The sequence below is a fragment of the Brassica napus genome, chromosome A1 (assembly GCF_020379485.1).
Source record: "Brassica napus cultivar Da-Ae chromosome A1, Da-Ae, whole genome shotgun sequence".
NCBI lineage: Eukaryota > Viridiplantae > Streptophyta > Magnoliopsida > Brassicales > Brassicaceae > Brassica > Brassica napus.
In genome coordinates, this window is record NC_063434.1 from 27577582 (window position 1) to 27594500 (window position 16919).

The 16919-nt window shown below is 33.5% G+C and overlaps 3 protein-coding genes across 4 annotated transcripts; all 3 read left to right on the plus strand.

Moving 5' to 3' along the window:
* Positions 1–18: 18 nt before the first annotated feature.
* LOC106351855 (serine carboxypeptidase-like 15) lies at positions 19–2658 on the plus strand. Of its 2 annotated transcripts, XM_013791583.3 has the most exons (13): positions 19–299; positions 377–522; positions 609–685; positions 770–892; positions 971–1073; positions 1166–1203; positions 1312–1413; positions 1492–1578; positions 1659–1727; positions 1803–1874; positions 1958–2076; positions 2174–2333; positions 2419–2658. In XM_013791583.3, the coding sequence occupies exons 1-13, from the start codon at positions 166–168 to the stop codon at positions 2497–2499; spliced, it is 1311 nt and encodes a 436-aa protein (XP_013647037.1). In that variant the 5' UTR covers positions 19–165; the 3' UTR covers positions 2500–2658. The 2 variants fall into 2 exon arrangements, with proteins under 2 accessions (XP_013647037.1, XP_022547835.1); XM_022692114.2 differs by having other exon boundaries at positions 2174–2501.
* Positions 2659–2913: 255 nt separating this feature from the next.
* Positions 2914–7315, plus strand: LOC106351816 (serine carboxypeptidase-like 15). The gene is made up of 13 exons (XM_013791555.3): positions 2914–3096; positions 3188–3333; positions 3407–3483; positions 3570–3692; positions 3792–3894; positions 3988–4025; positions 4101–4202; positions 4332–4418; positions 4521–4676; positions 4766–4884; positions 4980–5093; positions 5193–5238; positions 5329–7315. The coding sequence occupies exons 1-13, from the start codon at positions 2963–2965 to the stop codon at positions 5407–5409; spliced, it is 1326 nt and encodes a 441-aa protein (XP_013647009.1). The 5' UTR covers positions 2914–2962; the 3' UTR covers positions 5410–7315.
* A 6120-nt stretch (positions 7316–13435) lies between these two features.
* Positions 13436–16766, plus strand: LOC106351805 (serine/threonine-protein kinase Nek7). Its single transcript, XM_013791544.3, has 13 exons — positions 13436–13762; positions 13980–14046; positions 14264–14329; positions 14427–14473; positions 14580–14625; positions 14712–14792; positions 14877–14919; positions 14997–15046; positions 15148–15229; positions 15318–15367; positions 15456–15529; positions 15601–15652; positions 15723–16766. Exons 1-13 carry the CDS (start codon positions 13632–13634, stop codon positions 16584–16586), a joined length of 1653 nt encoding a protein of 550 aa, XP_013646998.1. The 5' UTR covers positions 13436–13631; the 3' UTR covers positions 16587–16766.
* Positions 16767–16919: the final 153 nt, after the last annotated feature.

The window sequence follows — 16919 nt, forward strand, 5'->3', positions numbered from 1 at the left end:
GCGACTTTGTCCCTTCTCACGTGGCCAACTTTTTCATTACAGAGTGACTCTTTCAAAGTCTACTCAACCGAAAAGCTATTTAGTCTTTCTTTATTTGAGTCAACTCCTATGTTTTCTTTAGTTTAAAGATGTTTTGTCAAAACACTCAAAAACTCAAGAAAAAGAATGGGTTCTTGGATACTCAAGTCTCTGCTGCTAAAACTTCTAGTACTGTTGATTCAGAATCATGCTGATGGAGGTTCCATCGTCAGATATCTTCCTGGTTTCGAAGGCCCTCTTCCTTTTGAGCTTGAAACCGGGTCTGTCCCTCTTCATCTTGTTATTTATATTAGTCTTGTAGACTGTATGACTCTGAGTTTGGAGTTTGATCATTTAGGTACATAGGTGTTGGTGAGGGAGAGGAAGATCAGTTGTTCTACTACTTCATTAAATCAGAAAGGAACCCAGAAGAAGATCCTCTTCTTGTCTGGCTAGCTGGAGGACCTGGCTGCTCTTCTTTCTCTGGCCTTGTTTATGAGAATGGTAAAATCTTAAGTTTTGCTTCTTCTTTTGGCTCCACAGAAAATAATAGTCAATGACTTGTTTGAATGGAACAAAAAAAAAAACAGGACCACTTGCTTTTAAGGTGGAGACATACAATGGAAGTGTCCCATCCTTGGTCTCTACTACATATTCATGGACTAAGGTAACATCAACTATTAATCATAACAAACCAAATTAAACTCTTCTTCATCTTCAAGTTTTAAAATCATTGCTTCTTTTGATTCAGGTGGCGAATATAATATATTTGGACCAGCCTGTTGGGACTGGCTTCTCATACTCAAGAAATCAACTATCTGATACACCAAGTGACACTGAAGTAGCTAAACGGGTTAATGAGTTTCTTCGTAAGGTAAAGTGCAAACTCACATCTACCTTTTGATGCATACACACATTTAAGAGTGTGTTTCTTTTTGTGTTTGTTGTGCAGTGGCTAGCCAAGCATCCTGAATATTTCTCCAATCCTCTCTATGTCGCCGGAAACTCTTATTCTGGTATAGTCATTCCAGCCATCGTTCAAGAAATCTCAAATGGTAACTTTTTTTAATCTTGTATCACTCCAACCCCTATGCAAGCACCTTCTCTTTGATTCTTGTTTCTTGATCAGTTAACCATCTTATCACAGGAAATGACATATGCAGCGAACCTCAAATAAATCTCAAGGTTCATCAGTAGTTGCTTGCTCCTTACTCTACTTCCATAGACCTTATCAAGCATTAAGAATTAAATATAGTATTTGTGTTCTCCCCTCTCTATGATGTCTAACAACAGGGCTACTTGCTTGGAAACCCGTTAACAGACAGTGTACTTGATGGGAACGCTCGCATTCCATTTGCTCATGGAAAGGCACTCATCTCTGATGAGCTCTATGATGTATAGTTACACAACCTAGAATCTCTTGTCTCCATAGTGAAGTAGTTAACAACCATTTCAAAACTTTTAACTTTGTAGTCAATGAAGAGAAGCTGTGGAGGCAATTATTTCAACGTGTTTCCTCTTAACACAGAATGCTTGAAACTCGTTGAAGAGTTCAAGCAGGTATGTACACATTCTGGAAACTAGTTGCAGCTTCAATGGTTAAGTCACTAACTTTGCATATGCATGTGGTTTATTTTCAGAGTGTTTTTAGAATATATGAAGAACTTATCCTAGCATCAAACTGTGATCCAATATCTCCTGATTGCTACGTGAGCTTCTTTGTATCTTTTGATCGATAGCTAGTCACTTAAAAATCCTCTAGAAAAAAATGTTGCGTGTTGCAGACGTATCGGTATTCGTTATCAGAATATTGGGCTAATAACGAGAGTGTACGCAAAGCACTTAAAGTGGTGAAGGTATGTGACAAAGTTTATATTAGCATACATCAATGGTAATAACTGGTGATATGATTAAACTTTCTTGAGGGTTTTGAGTGCAGGGGACTATAGGGAAATGGAAACGATGTGACTATAATATGCGGTGCCCTCATGACATTATAAGCAGCATACCATACCATCTGAATAACAGCATCAAAGGCTATCGATCTCTCATCTTTAGGTACACAAATTTTAAACAACTTATTTAATTACAAGCTTCTGCTTATTCAAATATTGTTTGTAAATTTTTCTTTGTCATGGTTGTGACTTGTGAACAGCGGTGATCACGATATGACAATCCCTTATGTTGCAACGCAAGCATGGATAAGGTCACTCAACTATTCCGTTACTGAGAAATGGAGGCCATGGATGATACTTGATAAAGTCGCTGGATACACCAAGACTTATGCTAATAAGATGACATTTGCTACTGTGAAGGTTACCTCTTTGTTACACATCTTTACTAACGTAATTAATGCAGAGTTTTGTTTCTTGATTTGGTATGTGGGTTTGGTTTATATAGGGAGGTGGGCACACGTTGGAGTATAAACCAGAGGAAAATTCAATCATGTTCAAGAGGTGGATAAGTGGTCAACTTCTCTAACAGACTGAAACATTAACTGAATTGATCTAAACTAATGATTGGTTTATGGATTTACCATAAATAAATGTTACATGTTATTTGAAGAGTTTTCGTTTTCAGGAAAAGGGACAAATTTTTTTTTAGTTATAAATGTAAAACGTGACAACTTGAAGAAGTTATAGGTGGGGGACTATTACCATTACACCAAAAATAATTTCTGAGGATTTGTCTCATCTGTTTTAATTTAGAACGTAAAGCACATGTTTATTGGACTTTAGCTTGCTGAATTTTAGCCATGGCTCGCCCTGATTCCACCCTCTGAGATTGAATGGGGACTTGGTCCTTGGATGGTCTGACAGAATAATTATTTCGTAATAATATTAAAACATTTAAAAATAAACAATTTCATTTCATAATTATTCTATGCGTAGCCTCTCGTCCTAAATGTGGCATTAACTCAGAAACTCAAAAAAAAAAAATACAAATGGAGATCAAGTTGCTGCTGCTTCTTGTTCTTGAGCTTCTTCCTCTTGCGTTCATTAAGCATGCTTGTTCAAGATCTACCGTCAGATATCTCCCTGGTTTCCAAGGCCCTCTTCCTTTCGAGCTTGAAACCGGGTTCTGTTCCTCTTCTCATCTCATTTCAAGATTAACAGTCTTTAAGAATGAATGACTATGTGATCTGAATTTCTGGAGTTAAGTCGTTTAGGTACATAGGTGTTGGTGAGGCAGAGGAAGACCAGTTGTTCTACTACTTCATCAAATCTGAGAGAAACCCAGAAGAGGACCCTCTTCTTATCTGGTTAAGTGGAGGACCTGGCTGCACTTCTCTCTCTGGCCTTCTTTTTGAGAATGGTAACATCTAAAACTCTCTTCTTCTCTAGAGAAATTTTTGATGCTTTTGTTTTCAAATTTGAAATCAATGCAGGGCCTCTGTCTTTCAACATTGAGTCTGACAATGGAGATATCCCATCATTGGTCTCTACTACATATTCATGGACTAAGGTTAACACAAAATGCTTATTTAATAGGACATAGAAACTCTTTAACGTCATCTTCAAGTTTTTGGATGACTGCTTCTATTGATTCAGGTGGCCAATATAATCTATTTGGATCAGCCTGCTGGGACTGGCTTCTCTTACTCAAGAAACCCACTTGCTGATATACCAAGTGACTTAAGATCAGCAAAGCTGGTCAATGAGTTTGTTCATAATGTAAAGAGAAAACTCAAATTGTTTCAAGTATTTTTTTTAATGATTTTGTGCATAGACCTTTGGAGATTTTTTTTGTCCTCATTGGTGGTTGTTGTGCAGTGGCTAGCTAAGCATCCTGAGTATTATTCAAATCCTTTCTATGTCACCGGAAACTCTTACTCCGGTATAGTGGTTCCGGCCATCGTTCAAGAAATCTCAAATGGTAAGTTTCTTATACCACACTTCAATCTCTATGCAAACCCCTTCCCTTTGACACTTGTTTCTTGATAGGTTATTTCTCTTACTTTTATTGCAGAAAATGGTTTATGTTGTAAACCTCTAGTAAATCTTCAGGTTCATTGATCTTGCTCTTGTTTTTTATTACACATTACCTTGTCGAGATCATCTAGAATTAACAAAAAAAGACAGGGTTACGTCCTGGGAAATCCTGTAACAGATTTTGATAATAATGATAACTGGCGCATTCCATTTGCTCATGGAATGGCTCTGATCTCTGATGAAAACTACCAGGTACAAGCACTGTGTGTATGTTTTTCTTGTCACCACCATAATGAAGCTGCTGAGAAACTAACTCATGATTTTTTCTTGTCACCACCATAAGTTAGTTCAAAAAAACTAACTCATGATTTTTCTTTGCAGCTTCTGAGGAGAAGTTGTAGAGGAAACTATATTATAGTGGATCCTCTTAACACAGATTGCTTGAAATCAGTTAAAGAGTTTGAGAATGTAAATATACACACACTGAAATATTTAAACACTAAGTTTCAAAATAAATAAATAATATATATATGAAATACCACTAACTTCAGGCTTTGTGCTTATCTACAGTGTGTTTCTGGATTAGATGTAACATATATTCTAGGACTAAAGTATGTAAACGCATCTGATCCGTATGTAAGCAATCCCTCTGAGCATCGCATGTCTGTGCAGTCTAACTGTTGGGCCAATGATGAGAGTGTGCGCAGAGCTCTTCATGTGGAGAAGGTAATCTACCTATGATGAAAAAGTTTAATATTAGATGGCTTTTGTAAAGGCTTTGATTGATGGTAATTAATGAAACCGTGAGTTTGCAGGGGAGTATAGGAGAATGGTTAAGATGTTATCGTGAAATACCTTACAAATTTGACATTAGAAGCAGCGTACCATACCATAAAAACAACAGCATCCAAGGATACCGATCTCTCATCTTCAGGTCCACAACAACTCTTCTTTATTCTTCTGTTAAGGTTTACAAGGTCTTAATAAACTCTTTTTTTTTTCTTTGGCATGATCTTTCTGGTGAAACAGTGGTGATCACGACATGTACGTACCTTTTCTTGCAACTCAAGACTGGATAAGATCACTCAACTATTCCATTATTGACGACTGGAGGCCGTGGATGATTCACAATCAAGTCGCTGGGTACAATTCAAACAGTTTTTCTTTTATATATTTGATTATTTCTCTAACAAAAGGACACACACACATCTTTAAGATCAAACAATTTTTTTTTGGTTGCAGATACACAAGGACTTATGCTAATAATATGACATTTGCCACTGTGAAAGCAAGTCTTACATGTTCTTATTACATGAAAAAAATAATTTTTTTATACTTGAGAGTTTCTCAGTTTTTGTGGGTTTGGTTTGGTTTATAGGGAGGCGGGCACACGATGGTGTATAAACCTGAGGAGTGCTCTGTCATGTTCGAGAGATGGATCAATGGCCAGCCTCTGTAACATTCTCCTATCAGCGACTTGGTTGAGAACGCCAACTTTTCCATGCCCCCATATGCCATAAAGCAATTTCCTATGGGCCTTTTGAATCTCCTATGCTCCGATTGATTTAATGAACATGAATATTCGATTTTGCCTTTTTGTATTTTTGATTATTTAAAAAAAAAAATTCAAATTTCAAAATTTTAAAATTTCAAATTTCGGATAATACAAGATATAGTTTTACTGAGTTATACCGAGTTGTACTTCTGGATTAGTTATACTGAATTATACGGGTTGTACTGAATTATACTGGTTATACTAAGTTATACTGCGTTATACTGAATTATATTGCGTACTACTAGTGAGTCAGCTATACCGAGTTGTATTAGTTATACAACGTTATACTAGTTATATTGAGTAATGAGTACTATTGAATTCAGATCTGAAGATGAAAATGAATAGAGATATGAATTATACTCTAAAAAGAAGGAGAACAATAAGAACCATGAATCATACAAACAACTCGGATCTATAGAGAACAACAAGAACCCCAATCATACAAAACCCATAATCTTCTTTTACAACCTTAAATCAAAAACTCAAGACAAACACTCTATATAAAAAAAAACGCAGATCTAAAGCGCGAGAAAAGGGAGATCTGAAGCGCATAAGTTAAGCCGTCACCATTTTAAACAGTTCTAAAGCGCAAGAAGAAGAAGAATCACCATTGATGTTGTTTCCATCACCTTCAACAGCTGTTTTTCATCACTTATAACAGATCAAATTTGTTATTTTGCAGTAAAAAAGAGAAAGAATAAGAAGGAAGAGATGAAGAATGAGATAAATCTCAGAGAAAAAAGAGTGAAAAGAAGGAAGAAACGAGGAAAATAAAAAAATAAAAGAAAAACTGTCACGGTTGTATTTTATTAGATTATGTTAAAAATCATAAGGGTGTAGTGATAAATGTCTTAATTTACGAGTTAAAAATAAATGAATTATAAATAAAATTAGACTGGATTCAGTGTAGACATATAGGGGCTATAGATGAGATGTTTCTCAAAGATGAATGCATATTTGCATGAGGAACTATAAATACACCTATTCATCAATATCTCTGGTCTCTACTTATAATCACTTTCTAATGTCAAAAAAAAAAAAAATCACTTTCTAATGAATCGGTCATTTGAACAAGTCATACCTTTATTTTGAAGATTAGCTTTGTAACTAAAAAATAGAAATCAATATATGTATTCTCCCTTATCTTTAGGATTCAATTCCCACCTTCAATATTTCCACTTCATTCTCATTCCAGTTTGCTATTTAAAACCTCAAAACATAACATTTTTCCACAACTAAATTGTTTCAAATTTCTCAATAAATATTTATTCAAGGCTAAGTAATTATCAATACCTAATTAATCCAAAAATGAAGACCATTCCATTAACCTGCATGGCCTTCGTCATACTCTTGACATCATTCCCGGCTATGATCAAGAGTAACAAGTTCGCAGACGCTTGCTCTGCAAGTCTTGATTTCTGCTTGCGCGAAATTCCAAAAAATAACCACCACAAAGCCAGATGTTGTGAACAACATACAGGGAAACAATCACCGCCGTCAAGATCATGTAAATGTATATTTATAAAAGATACAGCTAAATTTATGCTTCTTGCCAAACTTTACAATTTATGTGGATCAGCTGTTTTGAATGAACACATCCCGTGTTAATGATGCGAGCGTAAGATAGCCAACCAACCAAACCCCAAGAATCGTCAAACCAAATTGGAGATATTTTATCGTCAGTTATTTCCTAATTTTGTTTTAATCAAGTTATTGTTTAATAGGAGAGATTATTGGTCTTGTTTATGTTCACGAATCATCTCTCTCCCATTTTTTCTTCCTCGTTTGAATGACAGTTCCATGTTCTCTATTTGTTTTTTTTAACGTATTTTCTTAAATAAAACTGAAAAGGTATAGTCTACTCTAAAATTACTACCATTAAGAAATATTTGTTCTTAATCTTGGTGCTTTGGAACTTCTAACACCAACTTTATTCATAATGTAAAGGGAAAAGGCGATAGTTCTAGGGATTCAGAGAGCGAAGCTTGCTTAGCGAAGGGACTCTTCTGTTTTTTGAATCAGAAAGTCTTAATAAACTTTTTTTTTCTTGGCATGATTTCTCTGGTGAAACAGTGGTGATCACGACATGTACGTACCTTTTCTTTCAACTCAAGACTGGATAAGATCACTCAACTATTCTATCATTGATGGCTGGTGGCCGTGGATGATTCACACAACCAATTCTCTGGGTACAAATTAACCAGTTTTTGTTTTACATTTTTGGATTAATTTTCTAACAAATGGACACACACCTTTAAGATCAAACAATTTATTTTGTATTGCAGATACACAAGGACTTATAAGATGACATTTGCCACTGTGAAAGCAAGTCTTACATGTTCTTATTACATTAATGAAAAGAGCTTTTTTATACTTGAGAGTTTCTCAGTTTTTGTGGGTTTTGTTTATAGGGATGGTGTATAAACAAACCAGAGGAGTGCTCTGTCATGTTCGAGAGATGGATTAATGGCCAGCCTCTGTAACATTCTATCTATCAGCGATTTGGTTGAAAACCTTTTGCAAAATCTTGATACGGTCATGTCTACATAGTTTATCTCTGGCTTAGATATAGCAACACTTACTGTTGTTCAATTAAAAAAACCTGGTTAATCTTAACATTGATAAGAATGTCAATCAGATAGAAAAAAAGTAACCAAGTGGTCTTGGCCTAGTGGTAAAGGAGTTCCAGCTGGAACTTCCGCCATGGATTCGATTCCTCTTGGCCACCCATGAACGTCTTAAGTGGCAAGAAAACCTGAATTTCTGTGGGTTTCTTGGTGATTAGTCCTTGGGCCTGGAAAGCTTTTGGGATCACCAAGATTATCAAAAAATATATAGAAAAAAGTTACCACGCTAGAGTGATAAATCTGGATAGTCTTGATTATGTAAGACCTACACAAATCATACAAAGGTGTGTTTAGTGTCTCACCTTACCGTTTTCTTTTCTTCCCCAAAGAGTTCTTCTCCGGCTGGCTGTGGCTTAGAACGCACAACAACTCCATAGAGCTCTCTCAGTATCTATGTCAAATATATACAAGAACAAAAAAAAAACTAATGCATGTTATGAGTGTACACACATGACACATGCATCATGCAAAATCTACATGCACACATGCACGATTTAAACAATGATAATAAACATTATCTGATTCCTACGTAAACAAATCTCTTTGGGCATACTCGCTTTCTTGAGTTTTATCAGCGTGTACTATATAATTTCACCTTTGTGTTAGAGCCTAAATAAAAAAGGACAACTTATACACATGCATCATGCAAAATCTACATGCACACATGCACGATTTAAACAATGATAATAAACATTATCTGATTCCTACGTAAACAAATCTCTTTGGGCATACTTGCTTTCTTGAGTTTTATCAGCGTGTACTATATAATTTCACCTTTGTGTTAGAGCCTAAATAAAAAAGGACAACTTATATGATGCATGCATATTTGTTGGAGGTGGCACTAAATACACCTATTCATCAAGAACTGATCTATTTATAATCACTTCGTATTGAATCGGTCATTAATTAAAAAGTCATACTTTTATTTTGACTTTTTGGGAGAACAAGAGGAATAAATAAAAAAAAAACATATAGGAATAAATGAAAATTTAATGCTTTGTAAATAAAAAATAGAAACCAGTGAACTATCCTCCCTTGTTTTAGGATTTGATTTCCCATCTTCAATATATCCACTTCTTTCTCGTTCCAGTTTGCTATTTAAAGACTTCAAGACATACAACTTTTTTCCATAACTAATTAAATTGTTTCAAATTTCTCAACAAATAAATATTAGAGGTTGCTTAATTATCAAGAGCTACTAATTAATCCAAAAAAATGAAGATCATTCCACTACTGTGCATCGCCTTTCGTCATACTCTTGACTTCATTCCCGGCTACGATCAAGAGTGATTGCAGTAAAGTTGATTCCTACCTGCGCGAGATGCCTAAATTTAGCCAGTGGAAGGCCAAATGTTGTACACCTTGGAGCGCGCCTGTAACACCGAAGTTAACAACATGTGCATGTAATTAATGAAACAAAGGTATAAGCCTCCAATTCCTGGTCCGGATGTCAGACCCTACGGTAGTGGTGGTCGTTCGAATCCTATTACCCAACTTTTAAGAGCTTGTGAAATAGCCCGTACGGATGTCACGCGTGAAGCGTCTGATGACGATTCAAGTATTAACGATGCGAGCATAAAATAGTCAAGCCACTGATGATCGTCAAACCAAACTGGAGATAATAAGATATAGTAACTAATTGATTATTTCCCAACTTCCTTTTTATCATGTTTTTTTTTCTGTTTCTATGTATTTTCTTATATTTTATGTAAATAAAACAGAAAAAGGTATAGTCTACTCTAGTCAGGCCTGGCTCTAGATTAGCCAAGATTTGTAATACAGAATTTTCATTCTATCTACTTATGCTCTTCTTCCTCAGATCCCTCTTGTTCCAAATCATTTCTTCCTCTTAATTATCAACTTTCATCTTCTAGAACTTTGAGAACAGATCCCAACGGGTTCATACAAACAAATATATCTTCTAGATTTAATATCTTCATTTCATCTAGAAACTGTTCATCAAACTATGTCAAAAAGAAGAAAAATATAAAATGACTGTTCAGGGTGAGAATGCAGAATTTGCCAAGGCTTAATTAAAGAAGATTAAAAAGATTACTTCTACAAGACTACAACCACACATCTAAAACAGTCATGTGATTTATGTTCCTAACTAGTGTTTTCCTGCACTATGTGTAGCGAAATTTTTTAAATTTAAATTATATTTTTAAATATTTTTTTCTTAATATTTTAGATTTTATTATTTTACATCAATATTTTAATATAAATATTCATTAATTTAAACAAGATTATGATAAAATGAATAATTTAATTTATTTAAAAGTTTATTTTAGATAGATTTTCATTTATTTTTTGGTTAAGATATATTAAATTAATTTGTATAAATTTTTAAAAAATTATCAAAAATAAAACTAAACAGAATTTCTAAAATTGGTAGATATGAAAAAAGAAAAAAAATGATATTACGATTAAAAATTTAAATTTTTTTAAAAAGATTGTATAAAATTTGGAAAATCTTGTTTAATAATAAAAATTATATGAGTATAAAATATATTTAAATAATATTTCGAAATTTGTAAAATATTTATATTATATTAATATATTATTTAATGATATATTTGAATATATTTGTTTTAATAATGTTATTACCAGATTTTAAAAAATTTACCAAAAATATAAACCTAATTAAATATAACTGTCATGTCATATTATCATAAGTCATGTCATCAATTTTACCATTTTGTGTCATTTTTTATAGTGAAAATCATTATATAATATTATAAATGACATGTGTCTAATCAATTCTCAAATATTTTTTAGAGAATTTTTTTTTTTTTTTTGACAACAAGAATTTCTTTTTAATCACTTCATAATTAATCGGGTATTTCCTAAGATCGTGCTAAATTTATGCTTCTTGGCAAACTTTGAATCAACCTATCCCGTGTTAATGGTGCGAGCGTAAGATAGCCAACCAACGAAACCGCCAAGGATCATCAAACCGAATTGGAGATGTTTTATCGTCAGTTATTTCCTAATTTCTTTTCTAATCATTTTAATTAAGTTATTATAATAAGGGACATAATTGGTCTTGTTTATGTTCATGAACCATCTCTCTCCCATTTTGATCTTGTTCGTTTGAATTACGATTCCATGTTCTTTTGTTTTTACATTTTATGTATTTTTTTGACCAGAGGCGGCCCTTGATGGAAGCCAAGGAAGCTTGTGCTTCCGGCCGCCAGAGAATATGTTGTTTAGCGGCCTTATATTGACAGAAGGTTCTCAGATAGCATTGTTGGTTTTGTTTTATATTACAAGGGTATAGCCTTACAAGTTCGATTCCCCTTAGCAGCACTGGCCACATTTTTAATTTTTTTGCTTCTAGCCATATATTTATTAGGACCGGCTCTGTTTTTGACCAATATGTATTTTTCCTCACACAGACTGATTTGTACATGATTTTTTTTTTTAAATATGCGTGACTCATGATCCCAAATAAAGGGACAAGTTTTATGACTACTGAAAGTTAAACAACAGTTTATGCGACCTGCCGACGATTACGGTTGGTCATTAAAAAATGCATATATAAGGCGGGGTTAGGTACAAGCCTTGACTACACCTAATCAAATGATAATCCCTTAATAATAGTTGACTACCATCGAAGAAATATACACAAGATATTATAAATAAATTTTCTGTAAAGATATTATAAATAAACTAGGTGTCTTGTCCGATATTTTCGGGCTTAATCGTTTTACAAATATTTATTAAATTTATTTTTTATTAATTCAAAACCAGCATAATTACTTATTATTTATGTTTTCAAAAAAAATTAAATCAATCATATATATATATGACAAAAATATGATTAAATTTATATGTTTAATTAAAATTTATTAAATATAACATTGACTTTAACCACTGAATTTATTATAATTTTTTTATATTTTATTTTTTTTATTTTATAATTGAAAAATATGTTTTAAGATAAGGACACTATTTATAAGAATTTTTTTAAGTTAATTTTATTAATAAAAATTCATTTTTGATAATTAATTATAAATTTACTAAAGATAACATTGACATTAACCACTGAATTTATTATAATTGTTTTATATTTTATTTTAAAATTTTATAGTTGAAAATTATGTTTTAAGATAACAACACAATATATAAGAACTATCTTATTTTTTTTAAAGTTAATTTTATTAATAAAAATTCATTTTTTGATAATTAATTATATATAAAAATCATGAAGGGTATTATAAATATTAACCGCTCTAACTTTCAACGTAAGAGCTCGATTCTAAAAATTTACTTCGCAAATAATAGTATAGATTTTGGGAATATATGATAAACAATATTCTTATAAAGGTATTATAATAATTTTGGGAATTTAATTGAAAAGAAAAAATAAACTTTTTTATATATTATAGACAAGGAATCCTAAAATAATCACATACGAATCTAAACATTAAGGCCTACCGAAAAACAATTTTTATTATTTAAAAAATTAAAATGGTAACCATATAATTTAAATTTGACATTGGAAAGATAACTGTTATATAAAAGATTTAGTAAGGAAATATTCTCTCCATTTCAATTTAGTTGTCTTGCAAAATATTTTTTTGTTTCAAAATAAATGTGGTTGTAGAGTTTTATTTACAAAATTTATAAACAATATTCTACAATTTATTTTTTTATTGGTTGAAATATTGTTAAGTGTATGGATAATGATGTTTTTATTTTGAAAACATGTAAAATTAAGTATTTTCTTAATCAGTGTGCATAAACCTAAAACGATAACTAAAATGAAACAGATGGAGTAAGTTTTATTAGTTTACCATTTCTACCTTAATAGTATTACATTCACAAGTTAGTTAAGTTTAATCAAATATCTTTTTTTTTTAACTTAGGTGAAAACGCAGCTATTTTAATTAAAACCACTCAGATGTTATGATAGCATTTAAAAATAATAAATACTTGAGCATATAAAACTTAAATCTCAATAGAATATAACTCACGGGACTTTTCATGTTGTCAATAAATAGAATACAACTCTTTAATTCGTTAATAACCTTTGTTTGAATTCAATTTAGCTCACGGAATAAATACATAAATAAAGAATGTTTTTGCATTTATAATTCTTTTCTGGAGTATGCGCGTTATCATTTTCAAATTATCATTTTCAAATCGGATTGCCGACACTCCACTAAAAGAAAGAAAAAAGAAATCGTCAAAACACTCACTCATTTGACAACAAATAATATTTTTTAAACAAAAACGTATAATATTAAATATTAAATAGTAAATAAAAGGTATATTAGGAAGCAAAAAAAAACTGAAAAAGTAAATAATGGTAGACTACTACTATACAATGGAATGTCCAATGAGATTAGAGTCTTGAGAGAGAGAGAGAGAGAGAGTAAAGACGATTTCAACCTCCCTCCGTCGTCGCCGTCCTTGGACCGTACTTACCGCAACTTCTCATCTCCTCGTGAAAGCCGAGAGCTTTTTCTCTTTACAGGGTTGTTGTAAGATTTCATGCAAATGGACTTTGAAGAAGAAGAAGAAGCTCACAAGTTCACTCCCGACAACTATCTTGTCGTGGAGCAGGTTAGAAGAGGCAAGTCTACTTCCGATTTCGTGGTTCTTCACAGAATCGATGACAAAAAGTAAGTCCTTAACTTAGTTTCCTTTTTCAGACAAATGGGGGTTTTGTAGTGATTTGAGTTTTGAACCCCAAAATTGCCGACAAAGGTTTTGTTTTTTCTTGTCTGAAATTTCCATGGAAATACAAAAATTGGATTTTTTTTTTTTTTTTTTTTTACAATTGTGTGTGTTGTGATAATGTTGGTCTCTAGCTACCTTAAGTTTCTTGTCTCCGTTTAGGTATGCAATGAAGAAGGTTTCCCTGGCTAAACACACTGAGAAGTTAAAGCAAATCGCTTGCCAAGAGGTGACTTTGAATCTATCACTGGTTATTTTGTTAACTATGGTTTCTAATTGAAAAGGCATTTTACACATAAGGTGATGATCATTAGATTTGTAGTTTCCATAAGGTTTATAATCTGTAGTTTGTGTAAGGACCAAAGTTTGATTTATTGGGATATGATTTTCCACTTCTTATATTTATATTTTCCCCATAATATCTTCTTGATATGTTTGTGTTGCAGTTGAAATCTCTCTCAAAATTAAACAATCCTTATATCGTTGAATATGAAGATTCTTGGATTGATGAGGTAAAGTATTTAGACGTTTGTTGTGTATTAACAAGTTTATTAAGATTATCATCAATCAGCATTCACATGTTTTTTTTTTACTTTCTCTTTAAAACAGGACAATAACGCCTGCATTTTTACTGCTTACTGTGAGGGAGGGAACATGTGAGTTATTCTTTTCTTCAACTCTGTATTTGTGGTCTCAGCCTTAAATGAAATTTACATATGATATGAATATGATTACTGAATCAAAAATAAATTACCAAATCAGGGCTAATGCTATCAAGAAAGCCAGAGGAAAGTTATTTCCAGAGGAGGTAACTCTTCTACACTTCAGTTTCTTCTTTTGTTTCCCTTATACTTGTTACTTTTGGTCATAACATATTCACATGTGATTCTGCAGAGGATCTTTAAATGGTTGGCACAATTGTTACTGGCAGTTAACTATTTGCATTCAAACCGTGTACTTCACATGGACCTTACGGTACATCTTTCATCATTACCTTTTCTGGTGTGTTGTCTCTTTTTGGTAAAGAATAACACTCTGAATGTCGAATAATCTTTGCAGTGCTCAAACATCTTCCTTCCAAAACATGATCACGTCCAGCTTGGTATGTTGATAAATGAGAAGAATAATTTTACTCTTTCCCACTATAAACTTAGCTTTAGATTACTACTCACGGTGCAGACAACTATGGTTTGGCGAAACTAATCAATCCAGAAAAGCCTGCTTCCTTGGTATGTTCTCTAAACACCTTTTTGTATTTTTGCTTTATGCATTCTCTCTGGACCACCGATTTGTATATTTACTATCTCAAAAACAAATCATTTCTTCTCAGGTTCCGGGAATTGCTAACAGCATGTGTCCTGAGGTTTTAGAAGATGAACCATATGGATATAAATCTGACATATGGTCGCTAGGTAAGTTAAGATAATCAAAATCCCAATATGTTAAAGACTTTAAAGTTACTGATAACAATCACATTTTTATGCTTATTGCTTTCTTCAGGTTGCTGTATGTATGAAATTACATCACACCAGCCTGCGTTTAAAGCTCCGGTGAGCATGTCTTAGCTTTTATCTCTCTTAACTTAGTGTTCCCATGTGAGTATATGAAACTAAGTTGTGAGGGAAAAACAATTTACAGGATAAGGCTGGACTCATCAACAAGATAAACAGATCTCTGATGTCTCCTCTTCCCATTGTCTACTCCTCTACCTTGTAAGATTCTTCTTCTTTCGTTCCAATGCCACAAACAGCATGCACCGTGTCACAACTATTTCATATTACAGGAAGCAGATGATAAAGCTTATGCTTAGGAAGAAGCCTGAACATCGGCCAACAGTAAGTTATCAACGTATAGTGACTGTTTGACTAACAACAACACTAATGCTATTAACTAACTATTCTGCAGGCCTGCGAGTTGCTAAGGAACCCTTGTCTACAACCATACCTCCTTAAATGTCAAAACCTGTCTCCTATGTATCTTCCTGTTTTCCCTATCAACAGCCCCAAGGACAAGGCAAGAAGAAGTTCACTGCCAGGCAAGTTTGTGAAGGAGAGAGAAGAGAGGGAGAAGAGCGAGGTGTCTCGCAGCTTGGAGAACCTATATCCCTTTTGGACTAAAGCTGAGACTGGTTCTAGCAGCTCATCACAACCAGCATCATCCACGAATGAAACAGATGACAAGCCTGAAACAAAAAGAATCGATCCAAGCTGCGATGCATTGAAGGTTTCTGAGCCTACTACAGAGAAGCAGAAGGAAGAGAATGATGTGCCAAAAGAATGGGAAAATATGATCTCCTCGGAAACTCAGTTACTTGATGTTGATGTGGAGATTGTGAGTGCACAAGAAGGTTTATGTTTCATTCAAGAAGCTGAGGCGATTCCGGAAGCAAATGATCAGAGAAAGGTGGCTGAAGTTGTAGCAGAAAGTGAGTGTGTGGTGGAGGAAGCAAATGATCAGAGAAAGCTGTCTGAAGTTGTAGTAGAAAGTGAGTGTGAGGTGGAGGAAGCAAAGACGGTGAAGCTAACAGCGAGTGAGATGTCTTCTGTGCTGAGTAAGCTCACGAATCTAGGTCCACCACAGAGCAAAGAAAGAGCAGATGCATTGGAGTGTTTGTTGGAGAAATGTGCAGGGCTTGTGAAGCAGGAGAAGTATGAAGAACTTGCTGGTTTGCTTACACCGTTTGGTGAAGACGGTGTTTCGGCTAGGGACACTGCTATTTGGTTTGCAAAGACGCTCTTGTCTTCTGATAAACTCAACCAAGGAACCTGATTTTGAGCTTTGAGTTTGAGAAAAACCCATTTTCTTTATTTGTCAAATATGTAGAAATCTATTTTTTTTTTTTTTGAAACTCATTGATTTTCCGATTTAGTTTGTGAACACACTGCTTTTCTATGTAATATCTACTGCAACTAAGTTATAAATATTTGAATGTGAGCTAGTTTTCTCTTACTGTTACATTTTCCTCTCTTTGAGCTGCTTTCATCTCCATTGTCAACTGATTTTTCCGGTGTTTTAAAAATCGGTTTAGACAGTGCTTATGCATGTGACTAGTCGGCAAATCTTACTTAAACAAAACCGATTTTTCAGTTTAAAATCAGCCTA